Source organism: Petromyzon marinus, chromosome 17 (genome assembly GCF_048934315.1).
Source record: "Petromyzon marinus isolate PM22_M1 ecotype Great Lakes invasive population chromosome 17, UKy_Petmar_22M1.pri1.0, whole genome shotgun sequence".
In the NCBI taxonomy this organism is placed as follows: domain Eukaryota; kingdom Metazoa; phylum Chordata; class Hyperoartia; order Petromyzontiformes; family Petromyzontidae; genus Petromyzon; species Petromyzon marinus.
The window spans coordinates 22,452,677-22,470,686 of record NC_133683.1 but is presented as its reverse complement, the minus strand read 5'-3'; the positions used below and the strand labels follow the sequence as shown (position 1 = coordinate 22,470,686).

The 18,010-nt window shown below is 42.2% G+C and overlaps 1 protein-coding gene across 3 annotated transcripts; it reads right to left on the bottom strand.

The window, feature by feature from the left end:
* Positions 1 to 3,594: 3,594 nt before the first annotated feature.
* On the bottom strand, positions 3,595 to 18,003 carry RAD51 (RAD51 recombinase). 3 transcript variants are annotated; one of them, XM_032955733.2, is made up of 10 exons: positions 17,327 to 18,003; positions 14,996 to 15,080; positions 12,848 to 12,985; positions 10,113 to 10,230; positions 9,660 to 9,751; positions 8,903 to 8,997; positions 7,004 to 7,117; positions 6,431 to 6,560; positions 5,414 to 5,535; positions 3,595 to 4,912 (listed from the first exon to the last, which is right to left on the bottom strand). In XM_032955733.2, exons 2-10 carry the CDS (start codon positions 15,071 to 15,073, stop codon positions 4,789 to 4,791), a joined length of 1,011 nt encoding a protein of 336 aa, XP_032811624.1. In that variant the 5' UTR covers positions 15,074 to 15,080; positions 17,327 to 18,003; the 3' UTR covers positions 3,595 to 4,788. The 3 variants fall into 3 exon arrangements, with proteins under 3 accessions (XP_032811624.1, XP_032811625.1, XP_075923844.1); XM_032955734.2 differs by having other exon boundaries at positions 17,377 to 18,003; XM_076067729.1 differs by lacking the exon at positions 17,327 to 18,003 and adding an exon at positions 16,942 to 17,286.
* Positions 18,004 to 18,010: the final 7 nt, after the last annotated feature.

The following is an 18,010-nucleotide window of genomic DNA, read 5'->3' as shown; positions in this document are numbered from 1 at the left end:
ACCTGAACACACACACCCACCCACATAGAGCCCCCACATGAACACACACATACCCCCACATAGAGCCCCCACATGAACACACACACACCCCCACATAGAGCCCCCACATGAACACACACACACACACATAGAGCCTCCACATGAACACACACACACATAGAGCCCCCACCTGAACACACACACACAGAGCCTCCACATGAACACACACACCCCCCACATAGAGCCCCGAGGAGAGGTCACGTGGCCGACAGGTTTTCACCCAGAAGCCTCTCATGGGACCAAGCTTCACGGTTTCCTGCGACCAGGGAACCGGGCGACCTACCCCGAGGCTAACTCGCACCGCGGCGCCGTGACCTGGGTTGTAGTCACGTGGTCACGGCGGGGCTGCTGAGCCACCGCGGATAGAGAACACCCACACTCGACACGGGCCAGCAGGCAGGTAGACGGTGGGGCAGAGTAACGAGCGATAGGGAAGACATGGGGCCCGCCTCTCCGTGTAGGACTGTGCGCCGGTTCAGAGGGGCACGAAGCGGACGTCGGCGAGAGCACCAATCCGATTATCAAAAGAGTGGGAAATCCGCGGCTCCTGATTGGACGAGAGGCCAGGGGACTGGCAGCGCGTCGCCTTTGATGCAGGGACATCAAAGGGGTGGACCAGGTAGTGAGGAGCAGGCGTGTTCTTCAAGGGGTCAAGATCGGAGGAGTGATCGCGCCAGCCACTGGATCGTCCGTGAGACGAGTCCCAGCGCAGCCAGGCCCCGTTCCCCACGAAGACGACGTGCAGCATCGCCCTTCCACGGCTTCCTGCACAGACGGAGTAGAACCATGAGCACGTGAGAGAGGTGGGGGTTAGCGTAAAGCCTCGGGGGATTCATTAGAATTAGACGAGGTGGGTCGGGTTTAGACCTGTCGGGAGACGGGTTAGTTTTACCCTACTGATTTCGGCTCTGGGTCACGTAATATTGACTCGCAGACGCGCCGGAAATAAACTCTAGAATAATATACCAACGCCGTGTGGTCTCCGCGGTGTTGAGGAGTCCCGTCAACATTGTGCCCTGTGTTTGCGCGCGAGTGCGTAGTTTACCCACGTGCTTACGCCCGCACGTGCGTGTTCACGCGGGTCTTAAGGCGCATGCCTGGTCATCCGTAGCGTGCTGCTGCCCTGGGAATGAACGTACAAGCCCTCCGATCGTTAATTCACTATTGCATGGGGCGGCAGCGTCGTGTGGTGTTGGTGGTGCTTCGCCCGCGCCAGTGCGTGGACGTGCAGGAGCAGCGGCGCTCACGGCACGCGCCGCGCGTGTAGCGCGTACAGATTAATTGGCGAGCGGGTATTCCGCAGCCGCAGCTTAATTAGTTGATTCCGAACGGCTGCGACGGTAAATAAAACAAGATTACGCAATTCAAGCGCGTGATGCTGCTGGCGGTGGTTGCCGCGTGTGTAGAGCTGCGCCGTGAGGTACCCGGGTACCCACGTGCATAATCATACAGCGGTTGTTGTGGTAGCGGTAGATGTGGTTATTGTGGTGGTGGGCATTGTGGTTGGTGGCACGGCTAGTGGTGCTCGTGCTGCGCCGCTGTCGCGCATCTTTACACGGCTATTCATAGCGCGAGTCGTAGCGGACGAGGGGAGCGACTTGCGGGCAGCTGCCGCGCTACCTTTAGCGCGTGCACGTGGTGGCCAAGAGGCGCGGGTGGCCGCGTGTGGCCGAGTGTGGGCAGCGGCGTGGCCGGGCACGCGTGTGCCAGGAGTCTTCTCCGAACATTTGGGGGGAATGCACGCGGGGAGTGTGTGTGAATGACCCGAGGTGGCCGAGAGCCAGCCAAGAGACGTGTCTCACAGGGGCTACGCGGAGGCAGCGAGGTCGAAGCTACGAACGGCAGCAACGAGGAGGGAGTAAGGGGGAGAGGAGTCGAGGGGGCAGCAGCCTCAACACAAACACACGGTGGCCAGAAAGGGGACAGCCAGATTATGTCCAGCCCATGCCACGCAGATAGGTAACACGATTAATTATAACGAGAACCAAAAAAAACTGGCACGGCGGGTGGTGTCGCGCAAGGCGGATTTGTGAATTCCAAGATATACTCGGGGAGACGGGACTACGGCTGTGCACTTTTCTCACGCCATCTCGGCTGGGATTTTTTTTGCCCCTTTAAATTACGGTAATTGGCCTTCCCGTGTTGTAACTAATTAATCCAATTGTGAGCTCGACGTGTAACCGGTTATTATAGCCACGCGTTTACGGATTTTGTTTATGCAGTTTATTCCGTTCACGTAATTAAGCTGATCGGCAAATTATGTAATTTTAATTCGCGGCTGCGCTGTGACTCGTGGTAAGGATATTTGTTGATGTGGTAATTGAACATGATTTTTAATTACAGAACGATTGCCTTGCTTAACGAGTGGCACGTGTTGAGTAAGTATGAGTTAAAACATGTTAAACTTTACTGGCTTTGGAGACAAGTACTCTGGAACGCATCATTAAAGCAAATTCTCATCGGAATCTAAATTGAAGGCTACCGGTTCAAAACAGGTCCCTGCAGGGTGGGCTGGTAGGACAAGTCTCTGCGCTGTCTATTGCTGATTTTACACCCAACAGCACGATATTTCACTTCGTTAAAGTATTTAAAGGGGACGGACGGATTAATCTATTGCAGGCTGGTACACTCGGTTTACAACTTCGTTCCTACCAGTATAAATCACCACTGAAGTTAGGCGTGGGATGAAATATAATTTGAGATGGCAGGATACATACGGTAGTACTATAATTTCTGCGCCACCGCTTTAGAATTAATGTAAACATTGTAAATCCCCAATATTTTTCTTTGCAAAACTCTCAAATGTAAAAGTGCAGCCCTGCAATTTCTCACACGCCACTGACGGTCCCTTTAAGGCAATGGTCTACTTTCCCTTTGACCAGACGTCTCGGAAGATGTGGAAGTACCCACACATTACCCCACCACACCAGACCTGTTGATTGATTAAAGGCAGGAGGCATTTAAGAAAATTGACGATTATTTCAACTGCAGTGCCAGGGAGACTGTACCGGCGACATTGGGATTGGTTGGGTTCGGTGTGCTAACCATTATACAGTGGCATTATCCCCTACTTGATATCAACACAGCTGTCCTGAACTAAACGAGTTTTATAATAAGAAAAGGCGTTTCACCATCATGAAATAATATACTATTTTGGGCATTTTGGGCAAACGTTTTCCAGCCGAATTTTTAGTAGGCAAACCCTGGACAAGTTTTGGCTTTACGAGTCTCATGATAATGGTGTAGCTCTCTAACCAACTTTGAGGTTGGCTCATTTTGCATAGAAGCATCTCCTTCACAAATACCACGGGGCCTGTTCAACACTGCACAAAACACGTTTTGCTGGGCAATGGCAGTGTATCCTTGACTGCCTACAATTCAGACTTTTTATGTGGACACAAACGTGTTGGTCATGGACATCTTTGTAACAGGAGCTAGCATTCAGATAATATCCGAGCCTCACCGTTAAGCCAGGTTGAATGTGTTCTTGTTGTACGCATTTAACTTAATAAAAATGTATAATTAAAGGAAACTTTCCATTGTCCCACACACAAATGTTTGCCACACGTTTATTACACAACATACCACAAATCCACAAATTATACAAAACTGGTCTTCACATGGAAACCAAATGTACTGGTGGTAAAAAAAAATAACATTACTTTATTTGAAGAAAATATTTACATTTCATAGTGTACATCGCTCCACGTTAAACACAAAAATAGACTTTTAAAGCCAACCTCAGAATATTAGTCGAGAAATTAGGGTTCATGAGCTACATTTCCTTCAGCTCGTTTTAGGAAATCAGTGTTTCATGCCTAGCTAAGAAATGTAGATATTCTTAGCTACTTTAAAATCAATCTGTTCCCTTGTATAATAAGTGTGTCATCCGATTGTCATAATTCAATGTTAAAATTCAACACACCTACAACAGGGATAAGTTTATCCACAAAACTACTTTAGACCATCAACAATTTACGCTCCCTTCTGTGACGCTGAAAGCAGGCATGTAATGATGCATCAAATCATTGATTCCCATTGCTCATAATACATACATTTATTTGTGCGTGTGTGAGAATCTATTACTTTTGATTCAAGTTACTAAACTACCCACAGCCTCCTGTAATCCAGGCAAGGTAGTTAGCATCTTGCCATCAAGGCTACATGACCCCTGCAGCCAATACATCTACAACAATAAAAAAAGTTATGTCATCATTTAGTGATGGGGGTGAATCATTACACGCGTGATGGACGGGGTGACAGTGGAAGAAGTGAACCCTGTAGAGGATTTGAACCCATGAGTAATTCCCACCAGCCAAAAACCACGCATAATGAACATGTTTGTGGTTTATTGTAACGGTTAGTTTCTACTTCTAACTTAAAAGCTAATCATATGCCTTATAACAATGTAAGTTGACGCCAGTACACAAGACAAAGACTCAACGTTTGTGAAAAACAAGAGTAATGCATAATTAGCCAGTAAGTTCAGTAGCCAGGAAAAAACTTTAAAAGCCATTACCCTTGACATAAGGAAAATAATGAAAAACAAAACAAATCTGAGAAAAAATGAAAATACAAATAATAAGGTGCATTTTTATGTTTTCCTGAAAAAAGCTTAAATCCAGTTTGTATCATGCTCTGCGAGTCATTTTATTTTTATGGGGGTGCTTATCTTAAAAATTATAATGGATGTGAAGCACATGCCTGAAAAATGTCATGGCTGGACCAGGAAAATGAGCTACCCCTAACCTAATCCTTTGAGTCCCCAATTCCATCTGCATTGATGGCAAACATTGCCTCTGATTCTGGGAGGCACGGAGAGTCATATATCTTGCATATTCGGGTCTCTCCACGTCCCTTGCGGAAGTACAACCTGCACGCACGGCAAAATAAGTGATACCAATTCAGCTTTACACAAATTGTGATGCCCAAGTTACTATATGAATAACAACTTAGCATATTCTAACTTCAGCCTGTTCGACATACTGTAATCGTTCAACCAAGTTTAGGAATTGCAATAGGCTATTAATTTTTAATATTCAACATGCACAACCACTCTACACTGGTAGAGGCAAAACAACTTTAACCAGATTTTATTTTTAATAGATATCAGAATATTTATCCAAAATAGTTATTTAAACGTTTGATAATAGAGATATTACTAAGTGGTATTACCACACTGAATATTGTATTTATTTTTACAAGTTACTGTGATGCCACAATCACACTGAGAATATTTATTTACAAAACCAAAGCGTTATTGAAAATGGTATTAACAAAATATGTTCCACTATTGAACACAATTATCATGGTAATAGGGCAATACAGTTAAAGACCCTTGCTCCAAGTCTGCCGTTTTCCTTCTGAAACTTGCCTCGTGGTAGACGAGTGAGCCATGATGTTTCCCCCGATGGGCTTTTTGGGATCAGCTGTAAACATTGCAGCTCCATCCACCTGAGCCACCACTTGATTGGTAATGACTACTGCCACACCAAACTAAGAGAGACAATACAAATACTTTTGTTATTTCTCCATTTCAGACAAATGAAGAAAACCTCCCGTTTCGGTCTTAAACTAGGAACGAATTATGCTGGAACTAGTAACGAATTGGCATGTTTTGTTTAGTGACAAACCTTACTACACTAAACCCTTGGTTTAACGGACCCCCATTCAACAGATCTCGGATTTAATAGACAAAATCTGCTGAATCTAAGTTTTGTCCGAAGATCAGACAACAACCGACTTTGCCCCATTACCGGACTAAGTCCGTCAAGGTCAATATTAGCTTCTTCCCCTTAATGAGTACAGTATTTATTACACTACACATTTTAATAGGTACAGTATTTATTACACTACACATTTTTTTTTGGTTTTAAATAAGTCAAAATAGGAGAAATAAGTGGAAAATCAGTTGTACAATACATTTACAGTACTTTGCTCTTTACAAATATTTTACTGTATTATTAATGTACAGGTATTATTACACTATAATTACCATGTTGATTTTTTATTTTGAAAGGCATTACAATATTTTATATTTATTATTGAACTATCAGTAAATAGTTCGCGTGTGGTAGGGTGTGATTTAGTGCTCAAATGTGTAATTTGGCCATTAACGGACAATCGGATCCTACGGACACCCCTTTCCCTCCTATTTGTCTGTTAAGCCGAGGGTTCACTGTAATTGGCTGTGTCGGGTGGCGGCGGGTTTAACGACACATTTATATTGACGCTATCTAACCCAAAAACCTCTATTATGGATATTGGTTGTGAAAGCCCACGTGTTATACAGTACTAAGATTCTTCAGCAGAGGACATTTCTTGTAAGCAAGTAGAAGTAGGCAATGGAATGGAGTTTGTAATAAGGCATCTAAATAAAGCCCTCAGCTACCTCATCTGCAAGACGCAGCAGCATGCGGAGGAAGCGCGCCAAGTGCATCTGCCGAGCGGCCAGCTCCCCGCGGCCCGAGTAGTCAGTGCGGTACAAGGCGGTGGCGCTGTCAACTATAAGCAGGGCATACCTACGGAAATAAAACACATGGTTTTGTTAGTGCTAGACAGTTAGGAACCATATCCATGGGTTTCCCCAGCACCAGTGTAAATATTGACAAAGGGTAGCAGTTATGTAATGATTGACCCACACCAGCAATTATAATTGTGTCAATTCAATGTCGCGATTCAATTGCAGAATTCTTTATTTTGTCTCTCATATATTTTCATCTTATTTTGTACTGTTTCTTAATACATTCTCACATGTTAGAATTGATGCAAGTATTGAGCATAATTGTTTCTAATCCATCGATGTTTTTACATGCCTACTCGCTAAACCGATACGCAATGGCATATATAGAAAACTTTCCCAAGTTGTGAACCACCTTCAAACTCAAACATTATTATAGACCCTGAGTAACCACGGCTTAATGTTAAGAGTGCAATAGAAATTTAATCAGCAACAGCGTCATACCTAGACTCGGCCATCATTGCAGATGCCTGGTACAGCAATTGAGTCTGGTGGTCCGAGTTGTACGCTCGTGCGTAAGCCACGTTGTCCAGAACATCGCTCCCAGAGAGACCAAATCTGCGCACACACAATTAATTGGCAGTGCATTCATATTTAAAAACTGTCATAATTAGCAAACATTGTTTTTGTAACGCTTGAAATTATCCTTCAGGTGTGGCAAATAGCAAATACAATATATACAGTCTACACATTCATTTGTTTGCTCACAATACAGAATTATCTAAATTATTTCCATTTATTATGTTTATTAGACTTTGTGCATGGTGTCATGCTGCTGCTTAATCTGCCCAAACTCTTGTTTTTCTTTCATCTAATTTCTTCCTTTCTGCATTTTCTGAAATGTTTATTTTAAGATGCTTTAGGGTCAACACTACGTAACTTTAAATTGCATGTCACCAAATCACTCCAATGTGCCCAATCTCATCAGATCTCACCAGATCTAGAAGGCTTAGTTGGATATTGCATGACTGTGGAAACCATACTTAACCACTGTTATAGGGTGATGCAGGGCTACATCGTGGGCAATAAGGGCAGTGCAGAAATATCCGTTTGTTGCATTGTCCTTCTATATTAACAGGTCTATGCTACCCACCTTCACCAACCCGCACTGACCAACAAGGTGTTGTATCGTCAAGATAGCCTCCATCACCAGCACGGTGTGGGGAGGCGCTCATCCAGTCGTGGATTAACAAAGTGCTGTCTGTACACTTGCATCATTTCAAATTATTATTCATAATTTTTACGTGTTATATTTTTCTAAGCACACTCTCTAAAATACCCAGAGATTACCAACCAGTAAAGTGACCACAAAGTGAATGTATATTTAAACAAAGAAACACATAAGCACACAAACATACGTTTGTGCGCATTTTGGCATTGGAATGCAAAATGGCAATAATGTGCTTGGAGACCAAAAACATCACTTTGGGGTAAAAAAGTGCCAATAAAGAGTCCCATGGCGTGAGTGTAAGCAGCAAAAGTTAAATTGCACCAAGAGCAAGGAGCCTGCAGTCTGGAGGCTTCGATAATAATAGGGTCAACCCCCACTTTTGCAACGTACGAGCTGTGGGTACACACGCGAGTGAAAATAAAAGGAAATTCGTGCTCTTTCCCCTTTTACTGTTTCTATACAACATAACTTTCCTAAGGGTATAATGACTTATAACCCTTTATAGTTTCACATAAAAAATAGAAACCATTGTTTATATATTTTCAATGTGCATTTAATGTTGGACAGCACATGAACAACACTACCCTAAACTCAATACAATTTATAGATGTTGAGAATTAACTCTTTCACCAATTAAAATGTCCATAACTTTTAATCAGCATTTCTTTTAAGGTAAGGGTCCAACCCCGCTATTGTTTGCTAACAGCACTGCTGGCAGAAAGGCTTCCCAGAGAGGGAGCTCTATATAGCCCCTCTAGAGGGTATGTTTGGCAAACTCTTTCCTGATGGCCAGACATCCTGAAAGAGTAGGGATTACTCACAATGTACCTCACCGCACATGGCCAACTGTTGTGTAGCCATTTATACTGCTGGGTGGACAGAAGATGGGGATTTAAAAAAAACTGGCACCATTGTTTAAGTCGGAAATCCAATTGCGCTAACCACGATGGAAGTTATAAAAACTGCCATCTTTACATTTATTTTTATTTATTGTTACTACTACAGATGTTTAAAATTAAAATTTAATGCACTACATAATTCGATTTTTTTTCAGTTTCTGTTCAATCTGCTGAGAAAACAACTAAGGAGGTGCCCAGCAGGCTGAAAAACACCATTATTTACACTCTCAATCAGATCACAACAACCAAATTCATCCTTGCTCAGCACCAGACCTTTCAGCGACTGCGAGCAAGCGTTCTGGACGGAATGTGCCTTCTGTGTCCACGTACATGGCCTTTCCCTCTCCACCACCCCGGTCAATTGGAAGCTGTTAAAAGGAAGTCAATGAATGCAGAGAGAGAGGAAATGAATAATGTGATTAAAATCATTACTTGAATACAAATGTCAGCATATTCAAGCTCATGTTTATTTTTAATAAGCGCCAATAAGCAACGTCTTTTTCCAAGCCCCTCATGACTACTGTGCTTTGTAGTAAATGCAAATTATGTTCTACAAAGAGTTGCAGACAAGTTTAATAACTGGACACACCATACTTCTTGGCAGAATAAAGTACACAAATGTAATAAATGTGAACTCAGGAAAACTTTAGATAAAGGAATGAAATCCAACAAAATAAAAAGGCATATACTGCCATAATGCACAATAGAGTACTTTGGTACATAACTAAATATAGAGACTCTTTTAACACATATCACAACCCTTGATTAAATCTGGGTGGGCTACAAGTCCAGTCTGTTCATCAGTGTGAGTGAGTTCCAAGCTCCAATTTCCATCTCTGCACCCCCTTAATTATAAAGTAGTGTTAAACGGGAATATTATAAGTACACAATAAAATGTAATTAAGAATGTCCAATGTGATATTTGATGGCTATCGCAAATGGTACACACGTTGTATTAATGATTAAAAGATAAAGGTGATGATACAGCATTATTAAAGGCACCGATAATAATTATGATATAAGACAGCACCTGACAGGTCACGGCCAAGGTGTGGCAGAGCTGCGTCTTTCCTGTGCGAAACTCTCCAAACAGTTCCGTGATAGATCCAGTTTCAATTCCTCCTAATGAATAAACCAAACCGACAACCATAATTACGACAATTCATAAACGGATAATCAGCTAATCATACTTTAGACATCGAACATAGAAAGTCACTACAAGTGTACCCTTTCAGATGCAGTTCTGCAGCCATCTGCAAATCTTCAACTTCCGATATTAGGAAGCCACTGGAGCTATGCACTTTTAAATCTAAATTGAAAACTCATTTCTTTATCACTGCTTTATGTGTTTAGTTTGCTGTCCTTCACCAGCATCTCCGAATAGCACGGTTGTCTACGTAGTGCGAAAGAAGTTCAACATACATAGAAAACAACCAGTAAGAGGGAAAGTGAGATGCTAGTTGTGTATGCTCTTGTGTCTTGCCTTGAAGAAGTTTATCCAGCTCTTTGGATCCTGTGCTGATCTGAATGATCTCTGAGCGTCGCTGGTGAAACTCTGTGGCTGTTGTGAAGCCCATTGGCACGAGTTTAGCTGCCTCTGCCTGTTACAAAAAGTGGAGATATAGTTACAGTCGTGAAGAGTTAATTGATGAGATAAAACTGCAACATGAATGCTGATCCTGATTCAGGTTCTGTGCGGTGAAGAGTTACAATTTGTACAACTTTTAAAAAATACATTGTTTTCGACATTCCAACCTTATGATATTAAAGGAAACAAAACATACTGCAATAAAGATATTCACATTTGGCATTATAATAATTAAAATAATCTGCCATAACTCATAACAAAAAAATAAAACTAAATGAAAAACTTGATCTGGCTAAAGCAGAACGTCTGCCAAATTGATTATACAGGAACAAATGTGAGTGCAGAATTTATCTAAAAGATATTAAGCATAAGACAATTACAATAATGGTAGCCAATTATTTTCAATATTTGAAGCATTTGGTTGACTTCTTTGGGAGTGCAGGAAGAATTCTCAATTTTACATTTCAAACAGGCCGTCAAACAATGGAAAACAAAGTAGAATGGCCAGCAAAACAGTCGGTGGGGTGGCTAAGGCACAAACAGAATGACAAGAGCCAACAACGGTGAGAACAGCATGACCGTAGAAAGTGTTTACATGTGCATTTTACTATGGGTTGGAAATAAGCAATAAGCAAGGCGAAACCTTGTACACGGTTTATGGAAATGCGATGCAAAAGCATTGCATCGTGTAGCTGGAATAACAAGTGCAAGTAGATTTTCTGCAGCCAGGGCAACACAAACAACAAACAGCATTACTTTGAAGGTAATGTAATTTAAGAGCTATACAACCGCATTGTGAAGTGATTTTACTTGGCCAAGCACTGTATAATTTAAGTTAAACACGATTTTGCAAACCTTATAAAGGCATGTTCCCATACCAGCATTGTTCGCTCCTAGCCAACTACCATGAGGATTTTTTCATGTTATGACAATTTCAAACTCTCATCAGTGCATACTTGCCACCAATGTGTTCACTAAATCAGAATTAACATGGGGGTGGATTTACAGGCATATGCTAAATGTAACCTCATTCGAACCACTCTCAGGTCACATATTTGCACCTCTTCACCTTGGCCTATGCCGCCAAGTCTCACCGCGTGGTAACAGATCACGTCCACCACAAACGACAGCATTGTTAAAGTGCGGTGATCGCCCATGATTACCATTCCTGTATAGCTCAATCTCATGGAGCTTTAACAGCACCAGACCAAACAATCCCACTGCGTTGCAAGATAGCAGAACAGAGTGTGCTTTAATTCAACATCTGCCTGTAAATGTATTATCATGGACTTAAAAACAATTCCAAATTTCTACATTAATTTAGAGTACTGTATGAAAATTACTTTTGTTTGCATGTTTACTCACAATGAAATAAAATTCAACAAAATGTAAAAAATGCAGACTAATAAATTCGTTTCTGCGTTCAAAAAGCTCTATGGGATCGGAGATGAAAAGACAAGGATGAAGGCAAGAGTTGTATCCGTCTCAGACAAGCTGAAATGAAATCGACTCAGACGACAAGGATATGTCAGAAGAAAATAGGAATTCGAGATCGGAAGAACGGTTATAGACGTGGCAGCACCAGGGTGTTAACCGAGAGGCTGGCAGTTACCAACTCCTAAAAGCAAAAAGTTGCCAAATTAACCTCACAAAGTTGCTAGATGTTGCCAGATTGACCTCAAGTCGTCAAAATAACACTAGACAATTTACCTAGAATTAAACATAGTAAACTGTTAAAGGATCCTTAATACATGTAGATGTAGGAGTAATTCCATCTATCTTTGGAATTGCACCAATATATCTGCAGGTCCTCATCTCAGAAAGTCGCTCATTTTGTCATGCATTGCTTTGAAAAAAAAAACAAGGAAACTGAAACAATATCTAGTGACCATATTGCAAAGTTTACAATACTGGAGGCAGGCCTTTGAAAATAATTGGTAAGAGGTAGTGAACCAGGACATGAAGGGCAGTGGAGTGAATGTGGAGATGGCCCAGGATAGGAATGAGTGAAGAAAAGGAACAGGAAGGCAGATCCCACACGAGTGAGACAAAAAATCCTGGAATGATTCAGTTGAAAACCCAAACCATTTGCGAAAGATGCACGGGATTGAAAACAAGGTAATGAATGACGATCTAAAACAACACTAAATATACTCATGGCTCACAAACCGACAGTAATTTCCTTTCAAACATGTTATTAGGTTGGATGTCTTTGTATTGACGGGCTAGATGTCCTTCTCGCTCAGTCACCGATGCTGCGACATACTAGGCAAGCCACCGATGCTGCGACATACTAAGCTCGTGCATTGACATGCTAATCTCGCAGAATACAATAGCCACTTCCACAGCCTCAGAGAGACCATCTCTAGCCCCGCCCTTTTACCCTGAGGCTGCACCCATCTCAGGCCTATACAAGACCTTGTTTCAGTAGCTTTCTCTCTCTCACCTGAAGACGGTCGCTTGTGTTGCGATCGAAACGTCGCGATCTATAAATTTTCTATCTACGTGACTTTACCGAAAGAACCAAAGAGTATGTGGGGGTGTGATAAATAATGCATTTGAAAATTTTTAAAAAGCTATTGAGACACAGGGCCCGATAAACTTGGGCTGTCCATTTTCTATTAACTCACCAATATCTTGTCAGCCTTCGCCTCACTGATGCCCTTTATGTTGAGCAGTTCTTTCTTTGGGGCGTATGCCACAGCCTCCACAGTATGGAAGCCAGCCTCCTCCAGTTTCTTCACATCGTTGGCACTCACACCACATTGCTGCAAAGGAAAGTCACAAATACTCCCTTTTTGAATACACACTTATAACAACTATACAATAATGTCAAGTAAAGTTAAACAGATGGTAAATTAGTGGAATTTAAGTATCCACCATTTACAAAACTGTACTTTGCTGGAGCATTTATAACGTGTTGCAAATTATTTGAAAGTTGGGCAATTAAATTTTAGGAGCTAGTTAAATTACTGATATATCAAACGCACGCATACATAGCATTCAAAGCAATTAGATAAATGTAGCAACTCAGAGGCTGGTTGTGTATAGCATCGTAAATGATTATTCCCCATATACTGTTTTAAATATAAAAATTGCGGAAAATTCCTCTGTTTTATAACCGGACGAAGGTATATTAGTCAATAAATATCAACATTCCTGCATGCATTTGACATGTGAAAAGCGTAATCAATTATATATTACTAACGGGAAGTACCCGGCATTGCCCAGGGGAAAATATATATTTCCAAACTTCTCTTTAAAACATAATATATACATACACAAGTACTAAGCCATTGTGAAAGCCCAGCGTTCCGTTTGTCTGTCCATTTGTCCATCAACAAAATTATAAGAGGCTTGAAGAAGTCCCCAATCAAAAGTAATAGAAAGTGGCGGGTAAATTAGTTGATCTAAAAGGTTTCCGAAAATTGTCGACCTCCCCCCCCCCCCCCAAAATTTTTTTTACCCCCCCCCCCCGTAGGCATATATACCTACACACCCTACATACAATAGTGAGTAGTATCTAGTGACTCTATAGTAGTATCTGGCTCTACAGTAGTTTCTACTGACTGTATAGTAGTATCTACTAACTCTATAGTAGTATCTACTGACTCGATAGCAGTATCTACTATCACTACTGTAGTATGTACTGGCTGTAGTAGTAGCTACTATCACTACAGTAGTATGTACTGCCTGTAGTAGTAGCTATACTGACTCTATGGCAGTGTCTACTGGCTGTAGTAGTAGCTATACTCGCTCTATAATAGTACTAACTTGACTTAAAGCTTTCGTGACTGCAGGAATTCATATTCTTGGGTCTTTCGGTAAAGTCATGTAGATAGGTTCAAAGAAAATAATGTTATTTTTGTTATTTTCTTTGAACCTATCTACGTGACTTTACCGAAATACCCAAGAACATAGTACTAACTTCACAGAGTGTAGTGGTGAGGCCTAGTACCGTGCAGAGCCCCCCGCCTCGCCGACGTTGCCCAGCTGGCCGAGGTTGCCCAGCTGGCCGAGGTGGCACCTTTGCAGGCTGGGGCTGGGCTGCTACCCCCGCCCGCTCTACAATAATATTATCTAAAGACTATAATAGTCGTATCTACCGACCCTATAGTAGTAAGTGCACACGTTGGAGAGAAGAGGACATCACACTGTGAAGAATTTACCTCAGCGTTGTGTATTTTTTAGCTGCATTTTAACGGAATGAGAATTCCCCCCTCGCCCCACCGTTCGCGTGTGTGCGTTGCTAGGGAAACCACCGGTTGGGGCGAATAGCGGCGATGGCGGGAAAAATCTGAACCCTGTCTGGGCCTCCTCGAGGTCGACTCAGCCTGAAGATGCCGACACGGGGCTGTGTGAGGGAAATGTGAGCATGAGGAAGACGACGTTTTTGCCACCCAATGTTGTGCAAGTTTGTTGCGGTTGCACCCGATTCAAGAGCCGAATGGCTCACAGGGCTATACCTAATAAATTAACTGAACCACCAGGAAAGAGCCTGCTTTCTCGCGCATGCACAGATGCGTGCTCTGGCGCCACCCTGTGCTTAAAGAAGGGAATACATTTTGATTTAACTACAGTGTATTCTTGGTTCTTTCGGTAAAGTCACGTAGAAGGGAAACAATAAAAGAATAAAAAAAATAAAACAATAAAATTCTCACGACGTTTCGACTGCAACACAAGCAATCATCATCAGGTGTGAAAACCACAGCAAGAAAAAATTCTCACGACAATGATGGTTAAAGATTAAATCAAGTCAAAATGTTTAATATTGTTACCTCAAGTCTTGAAGCAGGTTGAGGCCCAAAAGACTCCTCCTCAACTTCACTCACTTCGTGTTGAATTTGCATGGCCATTTCTGACCTGCGCAACAAAAACAGATACAATTCGGATCTACATAGCATCTAAATGACACCGTAGCTCTAGATGGTGCAACAAAATGCGGGCTTATTTATTGTATGGAGAGCCAGTCAATCATAGGCAGAGGGAAAAGATTTACGCCTTGAGCCGGAATTTGAGAAAGGGTATGGAGTCAACAACACAGATGACTGGGGGGAGCTCCGGACTGTGAAGGTAGCAGAAGATAGTCACAATCCAAGACAAACTGCTTGTGTACAATTTTCAAATAAGAGCTATTCGTTGTTTAGGTTGCATATTCACTCAATGTCCTTTTAAGATGGGACATATTAAACAAAACAGTAACATTGAAGGGTTATTGTATACGTTTTTAATGTTATGCATTACTGTGCTTTAAAGTAGGTATACTTGTGATGAATCCAACACAATGTAATGTTACATAATTAACATATCAAGGATTTAATGTGGAATAATTGATCGACAATCACAGCACATCTGTACAGTAATGCCATGTAGTTACAAAATCGAGCCCAGGCTTTTGAGGTAGGAGTTTGTGGACCACATGAAGAACAGCATGTGCTTCAGACCCACAATCGTTATTTATCCTGGTTAAATCCGATGAGCTACGCCGCTCTTTTGCACAGATACCCAGTAGGGGGCGGGTGAGAAAGTTCAAATTAACAATACAAACAGCAATAGGAGTTCAAAGTATAGGAAAGGTCAACTTGGGCAAGAAGGCAAAACAGAAAAAAACAGTTCCGGACCACACCAAAACAACACACAGTCGCTCAATAAAATTCCATTATTAAAACTTAACTATTGATACACGGGTACGGATTAAAGTTACCCTTGGCCAACATATATAACCTCTTGTTGTAGCAGCTCTCTCGCTGTGTTCTTCCTGGTTCAGCAGTTCTACTGCTGGATTATTTGTTCCGCCTGAGGACGATCGCTTGTGTTGCGATCGAAACGTCATGATATATTAATTTGTATTTTTCTACCTACGTGACTTTACCGAAAGAACCAAAGAGTATGGATTCCTGCAGTCACGAAAGCTTCAAATCAAGATCCAGGACTAGTCTTCTGCTTCAGGAAGACCCACCAGCTGTGGCAAGGAACGGCATCACAGCACATGTTTCAGACCTGCACGTATTGTTAAGTGACCTCCTCGTATCTAGCCAGGTTAAACAAGTACAGCAATGCAATCTGGACTCAATCTCTTCGGAGCTTTGGGTGTTTGTCCTCGTGTAAGTGTATTCTTATGAATGGAATTGGCCAAATAATCCCATACAGAACCCTGCTGAATTTCGATTTAAAGCTTTCGTGACTGCAGGGATTCATCTTCTTGGTTCATTCGGTAAAGTCACGTAGAAGGGAAATAATAAAAATAAACCATAATATAATACAAGTCCCACGTTTCGGCCACAACGGCTGTTTGCGTTGTGGCCGAAACTTCGTGAGAATTGTATTATATTATGTTTTATTTTTATTATTTCCCTTCTACGTGACTTTACCGAAAGAACCAAGAATAAGAACCCTCCTGAATAAGAGCCTCCGAGACTCCCGTGAGTATTTCCGAGACGAATTATCAACAAGGTGGTAATTTCCACCTTATTTTAATCGAAAACCCCATTCGGCTGTGGCTACATTGGCGACGAACATGTTGAAAGGGCATTAACATCATTCAACCTACATAAGTTGTCTGACGATATTAAGTTAAACGCGTGTGGACTGTAGATCCGTTCAGACGAGCAACGGGGAGCATCGCGAACCGCCAGTGGTTGAACATTCCACATTCCAGTGAGAATTCGATGCAAATCTCCAACAGCAACTCGCAACAAAAGCCATACACACACACACTGCGTACTTTCAATTAAAGAACGCTACGATAAAATTTCGATTTAAAGCTTTCGTGACTGCAAGGATTCATCTTCTTTGGTTCTTTCTCAGCGTGGCTTTCTCACTCCAGCGCTGTCCTCCAGACAGTCTCGTCCCCTTCACCTGATGAAGGCCGCTTGTGTTGTGGCCGAAACGTCGTGAGAAAATTATTGTTATTTTATTTTATCAATTTATTATTTTATTCTCATTCTACGTGACTTTACCGAAAGAACCAAAGAAACTATACGATAATTATTCGTGAGGTAATTTCGTTGATTTCAACTTTAGACGAAAGCCCGAGGCCGCAGGCCGCAAGTGCGAACCACAAAAGTATCCCCTGTGCGATCAGTTAATGCTGGAATGTTACAATGCACCTGGAGAGATGTTAGCAACAGCCGTTCACGTTCGTGAGTAATAAACTTGCCCGGGGTGCGTCTTCTTCAAGTTGTTGTGTGTTCCGCCGCAAACGAAATCGGAACAAACAGCGGTGTTTGAGAAGCGCGCCAAAAACTCCTAATCGATTCCACAACTGCCGTTTCTGAGATTCGATTCATGTTTTGTTATTACGGTGGACGTAGAATCGATAACCTTGTCTGCGGTTTGCTTAATCGATTCCCCCCGCGCGCGATGACGCGAACGAATCGATTTTATTAGTCGATGTCCATGAATCGTTAGAAGCGCGATTCGGTTATGCAGAATGACTCGATTGTACTGGCAGTGAGTCACATTATTGATGAGTATGGCTTAAACCATCGCTTACCTGAATCACTATTAGTCAGTAATCATCACACGTGTATTCCAGTCGTCCCTTCGTATTCTCCGATTGTTAAGTGAACGTGCACGTGCACAGTGTTGCTGTCTTGCGTCCGACTTGACAGCCGTCTGTAAAAAAGCTCTTTTTCAAACATTTCCTTAAATTCATAACCATTGGATGTTGTTGACGGTTCACACAAACTTGAGGTGGCTACTATTGATGTAATGACACGATTTCATCAAAAAACCACAGCAACATTCCATTCATGTTTGGAAAATACAATTTGAGAAACAATGGCATGTAT

Coding starts and splice junctions, on each gene's coding strand:
- RAD51 (XM_032955733.2), bottom strand. CDS start 15,073: ATGGCCATGCAAATTCAACACGAAGTGAGTGAAGTTGAGGAGGAGTCT. Junction 9,752..10,112: donor GCTGGATAAACTTCTTCAAG/GCAAGACACAAG, acceptor TTTATTCATTAG/GAGGAATTGAAACTGGATCT. Junction 8,998..9,659: donor CCTTGGCCGTGACCTGTCAG/GTGCTGTCTTAT, acceptor TCCTTTTAACAG/CTTCCAATTGACCGGGGTGG.